The 18,118-nt window shown below is 38.1% G+C and overlaps 1 protein-coding gene across 6 annotated transcripts in view; it reads right to left on the bottom strand.

Moving 5' to 3' along the window:
* Positions 1 to 18,118, bottom strand: part of NBEAL1 (neurobeachin like 1) — a 206,050-nt gene that overhangs the window by 141,388 nt on the left and 46,544 nt on the right. For 5 of the 6 annotated variants that reach the window (XM_054549029.2, XM_002812769.6, XM_054549032.2 and 2 more), the window contains 2 exons: positions 11,343 to 11,425; positions 2,001 to 2,086 (listed from right to left, as the gene is read on the bottom strand). In XM_054549029.2, the coding sequence (XP_054405004.1) occupies positions 2,001 to 2,086; positions 11,343 to 11,425 (169 nt within the window). Of the gene's footprint in view, positions 1 to 2,000; positions 2,087 to 11,342; positions 11,426 to 13,671; positions 14,150 to 18,118 lie in introns of those variants that run through there. The other variant, XM_063712975.1, reaches the window with a different exon arrangement.

The following is an 18,118-nucleotide window of genomic DNA, read 5'->3' as shown; positions in this document are numbered from 1 at the left end:
TAAATATCTAAGCATTAAACTTCATGATGCTGTCCTGAATGTAGACAAGGATTTCCTCCTAAATGCCAAAAATAATAAAGTAATATGCCTAGTGTATTATTGGTATAATTTTGTATCTTTAAATAAAATTTACTTAAGGTTTTAAAAATACAGGTTTCTAAGTTTTTTAAATTATAATTTAAATATGTAATTTGGTACAACAATATTAAGAACATAGTACACTGATGCTAGTAAGAGAATGTTTAATGTGAAAGAAAAAACTGATAGTTAAAAAAGACAAGATAAAAACTTTCGACCTAAGATAGAGAAAGAAACAGAGGGATAGAGGGAGGGAATTATAGAGATTTATAAACTTGGATGGAAAAAACCAGATATCTTAATTTCTACTAATCTCTAACTAAAATTTAGTATTTCCTTCAAGTTTAAATGTAAGCAACAAAACAACAGTAGTATAAATAATACTTGTGATTTTGTTGGCTAGGCACAGTGACTCACACCTGTAATCCCAGCACTTTGGGAGTCTGAAGTGGGCAGGTTGCTTGAGCCAGGAATTGCTCAACCTGGGCAACATGGCAAAAGAGTGTCTTTACAAAAATACAAAAATTAGCTGAGTGTGGTGGTGTGCACCTGTAGTCCCAGCTCCTTAGGAGGCTGAAGTGGGAGAACTGACTGAGCCAGGAGGCCAAGGCTGCAGTGAGCCATGATAGAGCCACTGCACTCCACTCTGGGCAGCAGAACAAAACCCTGTCTCAAATCAACAACAACAAATAAAACAAAACAAGCTTGTGATTTTGTCATCAGTAAAAATCATATGCATTTTCATTTATTACAGCTGTTACAGTCTCTCAAAATATCATTTATGCTAATTTCTTCTTGGAAGTTACATTAGTTTCTAGACTTGCTGTTATAGCTTTTTACATTTAATGTATTATAAAGAAGCACATATTACTATGTCACAGATTTGTTTTATTAATATTTTAGTAACTGCATTTCAGTATAATTGGTTTCCTTTATTTCAGGCATTTAAAACATTCTGACAAAGGGCTTTATCAGATTGCCAAAGGGATGTGTGGTATAAAAAGTACAACAAGTGTTAGGAACCTCTGATCTAAACTGTGTGATTTAAGAAAACATGTTTATACATGTACTTTCTGAACTATAATCCTTTTGTCAACTAGAATTTATATTGAAAGTTTATGACAGTGGTAGGGCATGGGGGACTCACGCCCGTAATTCCAGTACTTGGGGAGGCTGAGGTGGGCAGATCGCTTGAGCCCAGCAGTTCGACCCGCCTGGGCAATATGGCAAAATCTCGTGTTTGCTAAAAATACAAAAATTAACTGGGCATGGTGGTGTGTGCCTGTAGTCCCAGCTACTTGGGAGGCTGAAGTGGGAGGATCGCTTGAACCTGGGAGGCAGAGGTTGCAGTGAGCCAATAGTCGCACTTCTGCACTCCAGCCTGGGAAACACAGTGAGACCCCATTTCAAAAAACAAAAACAGAAAAGTTTATGACAGCACTTAGATGCTTACCTTAAAAAAATACTAGAAATTCTTTTTTGTAAATTTTAAAACACTAGTTGGATTTGTTGAAAAAAAAATATAAACTTACAAAAATACATTTAGTATTATAAGTACACAGAAGAGTGAATAAATTCGTGTCTTTAGAAATCAAACTACTAGACTTTGATTTCATCAAGTGGACTGATGAGGTTGACTTCCTCTATCATCTGAAATAAAAACTAGTGCTTGAAAGCTAACATAAATAAGAACTTACAATACCAAAAATTGTTAAATTTGTTTATTTATTCAGTAATTTTATTGTCAGTGCTAAATATTACTTAGGTTTTTGGAAAATAAAAGAAGTAGATTAGTTACAATATAAGTTCAATATATGTATGGTGAATGAAATTATAAAAAGACAAAGAACATACTAAATAATCCATGGAAAGCTTTTTGCACTATTATAATTTTATTTATTAAATTTCAACACTTTCCTTACCTGCCCACCGGCTACAATGGCTCCAAAGAGATGCAATAAGCAACATTTAAGACTTTCCTTGAGATGTTCACTTTCCTGAAAACATTCTGTAAAAAATAAATAAATAAATAAATAAATAAATAAATCTGTCTTTCACAGTATGATTTAACTCTAAGGAATGTCTGATGCAAACAAGAAGAACTATTTGTGAAAAGGCTGATCTGTGTTAAAAGCCAAGGTTGATATGCATTTTGTCTTAGGAAAAGAAAAGAGAAGCCATCTACCAGATAGCGTTTTAGGTATTTACGTCATCTCACTTAGTTCTCATAATTCTCCATATAAGGATGATATTTGGCCCCCATTTATAAATGAGGAAAAGGAAAGTCAGAAGTTAATATCTTGCCTGAAGTCACATGGCTACTGACAGGGCTAGAAACTAACCCAAACCTGGCATAAAATTAGACGTCTCTCTCTTTTTTTTTTTTTCCTTTGAGATGGAGTCTCGCTGTATCACCCAGGCTGGAGTGTAGTGGTGTGATCTCAGCACACTGCAATCTCCACCTCCCAGGTTCAAGCGATTCTCCTGCCTCAGCCTCCGGAGTAGCTGGGATTACAGGCGCCTGCCACCACGCCCAGCTAATTTTTGTATTTTTAGTAGAGACCTCAGGTGATCCATCTGCCTCAGCCTCCCAAAGTGCTGGGATTACAGGTATGACCAACCGCACCCGGCCCCTTGTCAGGTCTTTATGCTGCTTTTTGTCATATGCATGTATAGCCTTTAAAAAAAATAATAATAATTTATAATTTTAAAAGAAAGGTTACTATTGGTACCAGAATTTTAGAATATTAGCCCTGGAGTGGACCCAGAAAATCTTTTTGTCCAACTCTTTCATTTTCTAGTTGACTAGTGATGGTCAATTTTTACTAACGAGAGGTGTAATAGTCTTAATAAAGAGACATCTAGGCTGGGCCCAGTGGCTCACGCCTGTAATCCCAGCACTTTGGGAGGCTGAGGCAGGCGGATCACCTGAGGTCAGGAGTTCGAGATGAGCCTGGCCAACATGGTGAAATCCCGTCTCTACTAAAAATGCAAAAATTAGCCAGGTGTGGTGGCGGGCACCTGTAATCCCAGCTACTCGGGAGGCTGAGGCAGGAGAATCTCTTGAACCCAGGAGGCAGAGGTTGCAGTGAGCTGAGATCATGCCACTGCACTCCAGCCTGGGTGACAGAGCAACACTTCATCTCAAAAAAAAAAAAAAAAAAAAATACATAGTACATATATGTACTCCTGCATCATACTTTTTTGCTTTTTAACTTAATGCATTCTGGACATTACTACATCTTTCTACTTTTTTTTTTTTTTTTTTTTGAGACAGGGTCTTACTTTATTGCCTAGGCTGGAGGGCAATCACAGCTCACTGCAGCCTTGGCTGCCTGGGCTCACGTGATTCTCCCACCTCGGCCTCCCAGGTAGCTGGGACTACAGGCACACGCTACCATGACCACCTAATTTTTTGTATTTTTTTGTAGAGACAGGGTTTTGCAATGTTGTCCAGGCTGGTCTCAAACTCCTGGGCTCAGGTGATCTGCCCACCTCAGCCTCCCAAAGTGCTGGAATTACAAGGGTGAGCCACTGCGTCAAGCCTGGTCATTACTACATCTTAACAGATACACCTGCCTAATTCATTTTTTGTAATGACTAGAGGGCATATACCACTACAGTGTGTTACCTTCACTTATCCAGTTCTCTACTGATAAACTGCTATGCTTTTCCCCTTTCTTTTGATGTTGTTATGAATACCCTTTTGCATATGTCATTACACACTGGGACAAGACTGTAACAATAAAATTATTTCCAATAACAAATGTTACCAAAAAGAAACAGCTTTGAGGTAACCTGGATAGAAACTTATAATTAAAAAATTAAGAAGTTCCAGCTATATCAGAATAACTGGTACTACACATGGCTTTCAGCTATAAACAACTAGAAAACTGGAGAAAATCAGTTCCAGAAACTGGGTCACAGAACTGTGATACAGACAAGAAGGAAAACAAAGTAAGCACAAGGATTACACCACAGATTTGTGTTTGGAGATACTTTCTGAACTGCTACATGGAAAGGAAGAACCCTAAAAGAACACAGCCACTTGCTGAGGTGAGGAGACAGAAATCAAAGTTCAGAGAGGCCCAGGCAACTGGAATTTGTAAAGCAGAGTACTGGAGTGGAGGAAGCTATACAGAGGAAGTGCTCCAGAAATATGCACAGGGCTCATTTTGTGTCTCAGTATCTATCCTCACACAATAGTGTGATATCCCACAAGATCGGCAAAAAACTACAAAGAAACTGTAAGCTGAGTAATTCTCTGATTTTACACAGAGCTAGAAGATGACAGAGTTCCATTCAGCCACAGTGGACACACAGAAAGATAATACATAAAAAGGACATAAAAACATATACGATGCAAACTCTCATCATAAGATTGCTGGGTGGCTATATTAGTATCTGACAAAGTAGGCAAGAAATATAATCAAGGCAAGGAATGTTATTCATGATGAAAAGCGGAACTCAATAAATTTAAATAAGAAAATACAACTCAATGAGTTTAAGTTTATTGAAGTCATAAAGAGTATTTTCTCTTGCCATAATGGAAATATATTAGAAAGTAATGAAAAAAAGATTATCTGGAGACCCTTTTCATGAAGATGGCATTAAAATGAAGGTGGTCCCTGCCCCTCCCAAAGCCAAAGCCAAAGCCAAGTCTATGAAGGCCAAGAAGGCAGGGCTAAAAGGCAACCACCCCACCCCCCACACACATACGATCTGCACATCACCACCTTCTGGTGGCCTAAGACACTATGGTTCCAAAGGCAGCCCAAACATCCTCAGAGGAACACTCAGAGAAGATACAAACTTGACTACTATGCCAGCACCAAAATCCCTTTAAGCCACTAAGTCAGCCATGAAAAAGATGACAGCAAAACACTTGTGTTCACTGTAGATATCAAGCCCAACAACAGATCAGACAGGCCATGAAGAAGCTCTATTGACAATGATGTGGCCAGGTCTACACCCCAATCAGGCCTGCTGGAGAGAAGGCATATGTTAGACTGCCTCCTGACTATGATGCTTTCAATACTGCCTGCAAAACTGGAATCATCTAAACTGAGTCCAGCAGGTTAATTCCAAATATACACTTTTTTCACCATAAAGAAAAAAAGGGCTGGGGGTGGAGGCTCATGCCTGTAATCCTAGCACTTTGGGAGGCTGAGGTGGGTGGCTCACTTGAGGCCAGGAGTTCGAGACCAGCCTGGCCAACGTGGTGAAACCCCATATTTACTAAAAATACAAAAATGAGCTGGGTGTGATGGCAGGCACCTGTAATCCTAGCTACTCGAGAGGCTGAGACATGAGAATCGCTTGAACCCGGGAGGCGGAGGCTGCCGTGAGCCAAGATCGTGCCACTGCACCACTCCAGCCTGGGTAACAGAGTAAGACCCCATGTCAAAAAAAAAAAAAAAAAGAAAGAAAGAAAAAAAGATCTGGAACCTCCCCCAACATTTGCAGATTAAACAATACATTCCTTTTCATTTTATTAATGTAATCTTTTTTAATTGACAAATACAAATTGCATATATTTATGGTGAACAACATGGTATTTTGAAATATGTATACACTGTGGCTAAATCAAACTAATTAACATATACATTACTTCACATACTTAACTTTTTTTGTGGTGACCTCTCTTTTAGCTACTCTCTTAGCCATTTTCAAGTATGCAATGCATTGTTACTAACTACAGAGACAATGTTATGTAGTAGCTCTCTTGAATTCATTCCTCCTAACCGAAATTTTGTATGCTTTGACCAACATTTCCCCAATTTGAAAATATTTTAAACCAAATAAGAAAACTTCGTTTTAATTTAACAAAATTAAAACAAACATATCAAATCTGTGGGGCACAACTAAAGTAATGATTCATGTTCATTCTAGAAAAGAAGGTCTAAATAAAGATCTAATCAGATTGACCTTTCACTCTAAGAAGCTAGAAAAAGAAGAGCAATTAAGAGCAAGTTAATATTAAAGATAAGAGAAAAAATAATGAAAAAAGAAACGAATAAACAATAGAGGAAAATCAATGAAATCAAAAGCTAGTTCACTGGAAAGATCAAGATAATTTTTTAAGAGACAGGGTCTCACTATGTTGCCCAAGCTGGAATGCAGTGGCTATTCATAGGCACAATCATAGTGCACTACAGCCCCGAACCCCTGGGCTAAGGTGATCCTCCTGCCTCAGCCTCCTAAGTAGCCGGGACTACAGGCATGTGCCAGGATCAATATAATTTAAAAACCTCTAGCTAGACCAATCAAGAAAAAAGAAGAGAGAAAAATGTAAATTATCAATGTCAGGAATGAAAGAAGAGACATCAATTTAGATTCCACAGATTTAAGAAGGATACATGAAGAAATACTATGAACAACTTTATGCCAATAAATTCAACACAATTTATGTGATGAAAAACACAAATTCCTTGAAAGACATGAATTATAAAGACTAACACAAGAAGAAATAGAAAATCTGAGTAGCCCTTTACCTAGTAAATACATTTACTCCATAATGTAAAACCTTTTCACACTGGGCACAACACACATGCCTATAGTCCCAGCTACTTAGGAGGCTGAGGTGGTAAAATCACTTGAGCCCAGGAATTCAAGACGAGCCTGAGCTTGTCTTGAATATACCTGAGCAATATAGCAAGATTCTGTCTCAATGAAAAACAAAACAAAACCGTTCCACAAGGTAATCCCCAGGTCCAGATCTGCTGGTGAACGTTAAGAAAATCATAATAGCATTCTCAAACCAACTCTCACAGAAAATAGAGGAAAAGAGAACCCTGCCTAACTCATTTAATATGACCAGTATTGTTGTTTGAGCCACCAAATCAATAGTATTTTGTTATACCAGCCCAAGCAGACTAAGACAGATTTTGTTACAAAGAAAGAGTGCTACTACAACAAAGACCTAAGAATACAGAAGCAGCTTTAGAACTGGGTAATGGGTAGAGGCTGGAAGAGTTTTGAGGTGCATGCTGGAAATAGGGACCTTCAGGGCAATTCTGGTGAGCTCTCAGACATAAATAAGGAGCATGTTATTGAAAACTAGTGGAAAGGTGATCCTTATTAAAAAGTGGCAAAGAACTTGGCTGAACTGTGTTCTAGTGTTTTGTGGAAGGTAGAACGTGCAGCAAGCAATGAAACTGGATATTTAGCTAAGGCGATTTCTAAGCAAGTGTTGAAGGAGCAGCTTAATTTCTCCTTCTGACTGCTTATAGTTAAAATGTGAGAAGACAGAAATAAACTAAAGAAGAAACTGTTAAGCACAAAAGAACCAGAAGCTGAAGATTTAGAAAATTCTCAGCCTATCCAAATTATAAAAAACAAACAAACAAGAAAGCTTGTTCTAAAGAAAATACTGAGGGTGTGACTGATAAACAGACCATGGGTATAACTAGTGGACTTAATTAGCCAGCTCAGTGAGGCCAGGAATGGATACGGGATTATACCAGAAAAGACACTACCATTTTGAACTAAAGGGGACAGAGAAAGTGGGAAGGAATGAAGGTAGACTGCTGGACTTCTTCGATTCTATAGATCAGACCATAAAGCTATTCAGTTTGAATGTGTGATAAGAAAAACTCTGAAAGCAATTCAGAGATTATGAGGGCTGCCATTCCCACCAAAGATCCAGGAGGCAAGGCTGTTTCCTCTTCCTTGGTTTCAAAGGGTAGGACCACAGGTCAGGTTTCAGTGCGCCAGGATGACCTACCTAGTGCCTCAATGGTGGAGCTGCCCTCACAGAGAGCATTATGGGTGGGGCCCTTGCAGAGACCTGGGGATGGGGGTGACACTGGCAACCCGGTGCGCATGAAGTACAGAGTATCAACCAAAGAGGGCTATTATCAAGCTTTAATGCCTAATAGAATTTACCTTACTAGGTTTTAGGCTTACCTGAGACCTGTCACCCCTTTATTCCTTCCACTGTCTCCCTTTTGGAATGGGAATGTGTATCCTATACCTTTTCCAACATTGTATTCTGGTTACATATAAGTTATTTGTTTTCACAGGTTTATAGTTGGAAAGGGATTTTGAGTCAGGATGAATTGTAACTTCAGTCTCACCAGTATCAGATTTAGATATTTAGATAAGATTTTGAACTTTAGACTTAGACAGTTGATGTGAAAATGAGTTAAGACATTTGGGGCTGTTGGGATAAAATGGATGTATTCTGTATGTGTTAAGTACACGAATGGAGGGGGGCAAGGACAGAGTGGTATAGAGTGAACTGTGTATGCCCAAAATTAATATGTGGAAGCCCTAACGTCTCCCCATGTGACTGTATTGCAGACAGGGCCTTTAAAGAAGTGATTAAAGTTAAACGAGGTCATAAAAGTAGAGCCTTGATCAAAGAGAACTAGTGCCCTTGTAAGAAGAGGAAGAGACAACAGTCTTTTTCCAACATGTGAGGACACAGCAAGAAGGTGACTATCTGCAAGCCACAAAGACAGATCTCATCAGAAAATAAACCCTGCTGGATTTTCCAGGCTCCAGAACTGTGAGAAATAAATTTCTGTTATTTAAGCCACACAGTCTACAGTATTTTGTTACGACAATCCAAGCAGACAAAGACAAAAACCATACAAGACATATAAAGGAAAAAATCCTAGAAACCCTTACCGTCCTTGAACAGAGACACAAAATTTTTAAACAAAAAATCAATCAAATGCAATATTACATAAAAAGGATAATATAATATAATCCTAGCACTTTGGAAGACTGAGGAAGGAGGATCACTAGAGGCCAGGAGTTCAACACCAGCCTGGAGGCAACACGGCAAGACCGTATCTACAAAAAACATTTTGTTAAATTAGCCAGCTGATATGGTTTGGATCTATGCCCCCATTGAAATCTCATGTTCAACTGTAATCCCCAGTGTTGGAGGTGGGGCCTTGTGGGAAGTGACTGGATCATAGGGGCGGATCCTTCATGCATAATTTAGCAGCATCCCTTTGGTGCTGTTCTCATGACAGAGTTTTCATGAGATCTGGTCATTTAAAAGTGTATAGCACCTCCCAGCTTTCTCACTCTTGGTCCTGCTCCTGCTTCGCCTTCTGCCTAAGTAGAAGCTCCTGAGGCTTCCCCAGAAGCAGAGGCTGTCATGCTTCCTGTATTGCCTGCAGAACCACGAGCCAATTAAACCTCTTTTCTTTATCAATTACCCCAGTCTCAGGTATTACTTTATGGCAGTGTGGGAACGAACCAATACACTGCTTATGATGGTGCATTCCTGTAGTCCCAGCTACTCAGGAGGCTGAGGCAAGAAAATCACTTGAGCCCAGGAGTTTAAGGCTACAGTAAGCTATGATTATACCATAGCACTCCAGACTGGACAACAGAGCAACACCCTGTTTCTCAAAAAAAAAAAAAAAGAGAGAGAGAGAGACAAATACAAGTTAATTATATAATCACAACCAAAGGTAGTTTAGGCCAGAAATATGATGTTAGTTTAATATTTGAAAATCAATCTATGTATTTTGCCAATTAACAAGCACCTCAAATAGATGTAGTAAAAGTACATTTAAAAAAAGTCAATGTCCCTTCAGTAATAAAAACTATTAGCAAAGTAGGGTTAAAATAAGACTTCCTCTACTTAATAAAGGGCATCTATTTTTAAAAACATATAGCTAATATCATATTTAATAGTGAAAGACTGAATTTTTTCCCTTTTACATGTGGGAACAAGGATATAAAAATCAATATACAAAAACAAATTATATTTCTATATACTAGTTTTAAAAATGAAAAATACAATTTGAAACAAATCAGGCTGGGCATGGTGGCTCTCACCTATAATCTCAATACTTGGAGAGGCTGAAGTGGGAGGATCACTTGAGGCCAGGAGTCTGAGACCAGCCTAGGCAACACAGTGAGACTTTGTCTCCATAAAAAATTTTTTTATATTAGCCAGGCATGGTGGCACATGCCTGTAGTCCTAGGTATTTGGGAGGTTGAGGTGAGAGGACCACCTGAGCTCACAAGTTGGAGGTTATATAGTGAGCTATGATTGCACTACTGCATTCCAGCCTGAGCAACAGAATGAGACCGCATCTCTCTCCAAAAATGAATAAGATAAATCATTTACAAGCATACAAAATATACAATATTTTGGGATAAATTAACAAAACATGCGCACAACCTATATATACAAGAGACAAAGGCTTTTATGGGATACTTTACTTCTAAGTCAAGTGGCTCCCTGACACACCAATTTGATTTTATAACCTCACTTGGAGGACCAAAGAATAGCCCTTGGATGGCTGTGAGGACTCCTGATGAATAGAAACACCTTATACTGTTCTACTGGCAGGCTGGGTTTCCTGTCCTATATCCTCTAAGTGAGGTCAGTTTCCAGAGATGGTCTACTATGGAGCTTCATTACCTAGCTAAAGCCAGTATCACTACTGGTGGTCAAGCAGAGTCAGCACTGCAGTCATCTTCAGCAAGCAATCAAAGGACTATTTCTGTGTTCTTTCATTTCACAGGGAAAAGAAAGAACTGAAGCAAATATGGCAAAATGGTAAGTGACAAATTTGAAAGGGAAATACATACTCAAGGAACACACAGTGTTCCTTTTATAGTCTGCAAATTATTCTATATTTTTGAAAGATGGCATATATAAGTCACACATATAGGGGCTAACTCTCTCAAGTTTCCTATTTTCAATAAAAATTCTGAAGTTCTAAAATATACCACCAGTGGCCAGGCATGGTGGCTCATGCCTGTAATCCCAGCACTTTGGGAGGCTGAGGTGGGTAGTTCACCTGAGGTCAGGACTTCAAGACCAGCCTGGTCAACATGGTGAAACCCCATCTCTACTAAAAATACAAAAATTAGCCGGGTGTGGTGGCACATGCCTGTAATTCCAGCTTTTTGGGAGGCTGAGGCAGGACAATTGCTTGAACCCAGGAGGTGGAGGTTGTGGTGAGCCGAGATCGCACCACTGTACTCCAGCCTGGGCAACAAGCGTGCAACCTCATCTCAAAAAAAAGTAAATAAATAAAATATACCACCATCATTAAAATATTCAGCTATTCTAAAAAAAAATTTTTGAGAACAGCAAATTAAATAAAACCAAGTACAATAATTGCAGCCAAACACAAATCATGTACCTTACTCCAGTGACATGTTCTTACAACCATTATTTTATAAATTAACAAAGCTGAATCAAGATCAGAATCAGAGTAAGAATAAAAAGTAATCAGAGTAAGATGATAATCATAGCAAGAGAAATTAGAGGTGTTACTTACGATAAAAGAAAGGGACGAATTCCACTGTGAGAGAAGCTGGTTTATATTTCTGTCTGCTCTTTTCCACAGTACTAAGGATTCGTCTATCATTAAAAAGAAGTTAATAATAAATTACAACATGGGCAAGCAGACATGGCACAATTACAAAAACAATTATAAAACAAATTTAATATTTTACTTTTGATTTGTGTCTTGAACTATGTATCTCTAGGATTCACATAATCTTGAAAAGGAAGTCTAGCCAGTAACTGAACTGTTCATCAATTAACAGATTTATTTTTTTGAATTATGCAACATAGTAGCTAGGTTAAATCTCCAAATAACTGGAAAATGAACAATAAGCCAGGCCTTAAAATTTCCACTCTGTAAAAGAATTTGTTCCGCAGTAATGCTAAACTGACAGCTCAGACTAGTAGCATATTATTACAGTAAAGTTGAAATTTATCAGAAATCCAGGCTACTCTACCACTTTCTGAAACTTTATAATAATGGATAATGAGGCCATACATTAGCTTCTTTTATCTTGAGGATACAGATCCAGTATGGGCTGTGATTATTTTTGTTTTTAATGACAATTCCAGTAATTTTGATGGATGTTATGTTTTCTACAGGCTTTGGTAAAGCCAATACAAATTGCACGTGCTTTTAACAAGAACATTTCAATTCGATACAAAATGAATCTCTTAGATGGGCATAGTGGTGTGGAGACTGGAGAATAAAGAGTAGTGTTATGATGATACTTCCAACTAGTAGATGGTAAATTTTTTAAAATCACAGATATTTTCTCATTCCCTAAAAAAAGCATTTAAAATTACTAGATAAAGCCAACAAAAATAGAAAATATTTAAAGGACAGCCACATAGAAATTCTGTACATCTAAATATGATGTACTGATAAAGCGCTGGTCTAAGATGCTTTCTTCTTAATGACCACAATTGAGCTATTGAAATTACTTTCCTTATAATTATTTCAAACCTAAGAAGAAATGTCAATTGATCATAGAACAAACCACACAGGATACACATAGCTGGACTCACTGAAAGCAAAATAGAGAGTTCTAAGATCCAGATCTACTATCCAAATTCATTAGAAATCATATTAGACCTCATTTGCTACTGCACTGCTTTCTAAATCTATGCCTATTTCCAGTGTGTGGAAGGCAGAACAGTGATTATACCAGCTGTATTTATTTTAATTTCAAACAAAACATGTTCGAACATTAATAGATCTTCCTATTTAATTAAGACCATTATCAAAGATTTTCATGTCTTTGTAACAATACAAAATTCACTGGAGTTTCAAATAAAAAATTCAATCATGTGGTAGAAAAATTAATTTTAAAAGGATAAAATTTAATTTAGCTTTCAGTTAGGTTTTTCTATGAGATTATTTCCAGTTTGTGCATTCATTATAAATTATGGTATTAACTAATAGATTGCTTATATCCTATCCAAACAACCTATGCTACAAACAATAAACATCCTCACCTGATTAACATAATAAAAATGTACTTCTACAATTTGTGATCAATGACTCATTCTAAAGTTCCTGTATTAGATGTAACATATGAACATAATTTCCAATATATTTGTGGTAAGAATTTAATACGCTAACATAAAAGCAGTGAGAACTATTACATATATTAGAACACAAAAATTAAAGCACAAGTAGTTTGTACTGCATGTTTTCAATAAGTTAGTAGAGCTAAAAATGAACTTTAGTCTTATACCATTTGTAGAATATAGCATAGTTAATTGCTCCATTATTACTTGATATTTGGGCCAAGCATCTAGCATTTAGCAGATGCTAATACATATCAACCAATTTCTGAGAGGGCTGTAAAACACTTATTTGCATCTCAGTTTTCTAAGTTTATGTTCTTGGTTGATTTAACCAGGCTTCTTTTTTTTTTCTGAGACAGAGTCTTGCTCTGTCACCCAGGCTGGAGTACAAGTGGCGCAATCTCGGCTCACTGCAAGCTCCGCCTCCCGGGCTCACACCATTCTCCTGCCTCAGCCTCCTGAGTAGCTGGGACTACAGGTACCCGCCACCACGCGTGGCTAATTTTTTGTATTTTTAGTAGAGATGGGGTTTCACTGTGTTAGCCAGGATGGTCTCAATCTCCTGACCTTGTGATCCACCCGCCTCGGCCTCCCAAAGTGCTGGGATTACAGGCGTGAGCCACCGCGCCCGGCCACCATGCTTCTTTTTTGTACTCACGTCATACCTAGGACATAATCATTATTCTTAATCTTATTTGGAAAAAGTTCAAGTTCTGGCAAAACATGCAACAATAAGAATAGATCAAAGAACATCAAACAGAGTTTACCCAAGTTCACTGTTAACACTTTATCCCGAATTTTTTTTTTCTTTTAGAGACAGTGTCTTGCTCTATTGTCCAGACTGGAGTGAAGTGGTGCCATCCCAGTTCACTGCAACCTCTAACTCCTGGGCTCAAGCGATCTTCCCGCCTCAGCCTCCTGCAAAGCTAGGATCATAGGTGCAAGCCACCATACCCAGTTAATTTTTTTTGTTTTTTGTGAAGATGGAGTCCTGCTATGTTGCCCAGCTTGGCCTCAAACTCCTGGGTTTAAGTGATCCTCCTACCTCAGCCTCCCAAAGTGTTAGGATTACAGGCATGAGCCACTGTGTGGGGCCCCATTATATATAGGAAATTACATATATCATGGTCCTTCCTCTCTTAATATTTTAGTGAATATTTACTAATAGGGATATAGTCTTATATAACACCACAGTATAGTTATAAACTTCAATAAATTTAACACTGATACAATACTTCTATGTAATCTACCTACCATATTCCGGTTTTGTCAGTTCACCCACTAACATCCTTTGTGGCATTTCCCTCTTCCAATACAGCTTCCAGGCCAGGGTCAGGTATTGCATTTAGTGTCTCTTTAGCCTCTTTTAATCTGAAACATTTCCATAACCCCACTTTGTGATATTTTTAAAGAAAGTTGTCCTCCAGCCCTCCTTTTTTTAAAAATTAGAACGTTCTTCACTTGGGATTTGCTTGTTTTCTCACAATTAGATTCAGACTATGCATGCTTGGCTGGAATAACACATAAGCAATGATGTGTCCTTCTTAGGGTTATTACATGTGGAGCACATGATACCCATCTACTTCTTACTGATGATCACTTAATATTGATCATCCAACCAACTGGATTATTTGGCCCAGTACTGTCCAAAATAATTACTGATTTTTCAATTACAAGTAATAAGTAATCGTGGGGAGACATTTTAAAACCATACACATGGCTGGGCGCAGTGGCTCACACCTGTAATCCTAGCACTTTGGGAGGCTGAGGCAGGTCAATTGACTGAGGTCAGGAGTTCAAGACCAGTCTGGCCAACATGGTGAAACCCTGTCTTGACTAAAAATAAAAAATTAGCCAGGTATGGTGGTGCACGCCTGTAAACCCAGCTACTTGGGAGGCTGAGGCAGGAGAATTGTTTGAACCCGGGAGGCGGAGGTTGCAGTGAGCCAAGATCACGGTACTGTACTCCAGCCTGGGCAACAGAGCAAGACTCCACCCCCCCCCAAAAAACAAACAAACAAACAAACAAACAAAACCATACACACATCATGCTCCCAACCAAAACTTCCCCCTAGGTTTAACATCCATGAATGATTCTTGCCTGATCCAATCTTATGATGATGTGTGCAAAATATGTTTTTTTCCCCAACTCCAGCATCTCCTCTATATTTACTAATTCGCACTTGGAATTTTACTGTAAGCAACACCCTTCACTTCTCCCTTATCTATCACTGGTATGAACTCATAAATTTTCTTCCTGAATGGTTAAATAATTCATTACTGTAATTATTTTGTGCATATATTGTCCCAGGTTTGACAAGTAGGAGGCACAGGGCATACCTTAACATAATTAAATTATTTTTCTCTGTGGCAAGGCAAGGAATCCTACTAAACTTGCACTAGTCACAAAGTAGGAACTCAATAAGTATATTTTTGAATCAACGTTTAAATGAATGAACAAGGAAGATTTTTCTTTCTCTTTCTTTTCTCTTCTCTTCTTCTTTCTTCCTTTCTTCTTCTTCTCTCACTTCTCTTCTCCTTCCTTCCCTCGCTCCCTCTTTCCTTTCCTTTCCTTTTTCCACTCCTTTCTCCTCTCCTCTCCTTTCCTCTCTCCCTCCCTCCCTCCCTCCCTCCCTCCTCTTTCTTTCAGGTTTTGCTGTCACCCAGGCTGGAATACAATAGTGTGATCATAGCTCACTGCAGGCTTCAACTCCTGGGCTCAGTGATCCTCTCACCTCAGCCTCCCAAGTACTCAGAACTAGAGGCACACTTCACCACACCTGGCTAATTTTTTTTTTTCTAGATGGGGTCTTACACTCCTGGCCTCAACCAATCCTCCTGCCTTGGCCTCCCAAAGTGCTGGGATTACAGGTGTGAGCCACCATGCCTAGCTGATTTATTTCCCTATACTTATTTTAGTTCCACTTGAGAAAATCTTTCTAACTTTCTGAGATTCTGTAAGTAGAATCAAAATTGAGATAACAGATTAATCAAATCTACAAAAAGCATCTATTTGTTGTCATCAAATAAGAAAAGAAATAGTTTTACATGGCTCTGTATTTGGAATTATGTTAATCTTAATTAAATCTATTCTAACCTGCTTTCGCTGTTTTGGTAAGCAGTAAACACAAACAATGAATAAGAAAATATATATCTTCTAAATTTCCACTTAATTTCAGAATCAGATTAATAAATAAGATGTAAATTACTGCTGTAGATCCCTTTGTATAGGTCTTCCATGAGCAATGGATTTCTCCTAATTCCATTTTTTTATCTCCCTGTCAAAGTCAAAGAAACCCAAGTCTGAATTCCCTGCTTTACCATTTGTCTTTGAAGCAGTTCTTACATTACTGGCAAGATTGTTGTGTATATTAGAGATAACACATACACAGCTTCTAATGTAATTCCTGGCAAATATATGCATGCATTCATTAAATGCTGCTACTCATCCTCTACTTTGCCCCCCTTTCTGTTGCCGTCTTACATATGCAGAATTATCTTCCTATATTATATTAATAGTATATAAAATTTTCTTCTTTTTGGGTCTCTGGGCTGCGCTCCTAGCTTGGGCTCCCTCTCCTCAGCTCTGAGAGGCCTTAGGTGGTTCTGGGGCAGCTTCTGTTGCCTGTGACCTGCAGGCCCTGCAAGATCCCTGGGCAGGATACGGGAGCATGCTGGAAGTTGGAACATGGACTCAGTGACTTTTGAGGATGTGGCTGTAACCTTCACCCCTCAGGAGTGGGCGTTGCTGGATTTTTCCCAGAAGAAACTCTTATAGAGATGTGACGCAGGAAACCTTCAGGAATTTGGTTTCTACAGGAAACAAATGGGAAGACCAGAATGTTGATGATCAAGTCAGAAAATATGGGAGAAATGTAAGTCATATGGTAGAGAGACTGTGTGAAGGTAAACAAAATAGTCAAGGTGGAGAAACCTTCAGCCAGAATTCAAATCTTAATCTGAACAAGAAAGTTTCTACTAAAGTAAAACCATGTGTATGCAGAATGTGTGGAAAAGTCTTCATATGTCATGCATCTCTTCACAGGTATATTATATCTCACTCTGGACACAAACTATTTGAGTGTGAGGACTGTGAAATGAAGCCATATAAATGTAAACAATATGAGAAAGCCTTTAATTCTCTCACAGGTGTTTGAAGACACATGGTAATGCACAGTGATAACGGATTTTATAAATGTACAGTATGTGGGGAAAACTTTATTTTCCCCAGTTTATTTCAAATGCACCAGAAAACTCACACTGGAGAAAACAACCCTATAAATGTAAACATTGTGGTAAAGACTTCAATATTCCAGAAACTGTCACGAACATGAAATAACTCATAGTGGAGAGAAACCCTATGCATGCAATAAAAATGATAAATTATTAGCTTCTTCCTACACCCTTCGAGAACATGAAATGATTCATACTGGATCATTTCATGTTCTCTATAGATGTTCATCTATAGATGTAGAGAATATGGTAAAGCCTTTACAACTTCCAGTTTCCTTCGTAAGCATACAAGGGCTCACAGTGGAGAAAAGCCTTAGGAATGTAAAAAATGTGGTAAATCATTCACATTTTCCAGTTCCCTTTGATGACATGAAAGAACTCAAACTGAAGAGAAACCCTTTGGATATAAGTAACGTGGTAAAGCCTTCACTTTTCGCAGATCCCTTCAACAGCATTAAAGAAGTCATACTGGAAAAAAACCATGTGAATGGAAGAAACGTGGTAAAGACTTCCGATGTTCTAGTTCTATTAGAACAAATGAAAAAACACACAGTGGGACTGCGAGGAATATTGGAAAACACGCAATTTTCCCAGTTCCCTTTGAAAACTAAGAAAAACTCATACTGGGGGAAAAATGAATGTAAAAAAACTGGTAAAGTCCTCAGTTTCCCCACTTTCTTTCAAGGACATAAAAGCGTTCACAATAGAGAAAAACCCTGTAACTCTAAGAAATGTGGCAAAGTCTTCAGTTTTTCCATTTTTCCTTGAAATATGTAAGAAGTCAGTGGAGATAAGCCTTATAAATTTAAATGTGTGGTGATTTCTTTAGTTCATAAGTTTCATTTGATACTTAAAAGAAACTTTTTTTTTGAAAAATTCCTATAAATGTACAGAGTGAGAATACCTTCATTTGTCTAACACATGTTCAAAGATATATGGTAACAAACTGTAGATGGACCTTATAAATGTGAGAGCACTCTG

The sequence above is a fragment of the Pongo abelii genome, chromosome 11 (assembly GCF_028885655.2).
Source record: "Pongo abelii isolate AG06213 chromosome 11, NHGRI_mPonAbe1-v2.0_pri, whole genome shotgun sequence".
Classification (NCBI taxonomy): Eukaryota; Metazoa; Chordata; class Mammalia; order Primates; family Hominidae; genus Pongo; species Pongo abelii.
The sequence above is the reverse complement of the archived record's forward strand: the minus strand, read 5'-3'. Positions and strand labels throughout refer to the sequence as shown.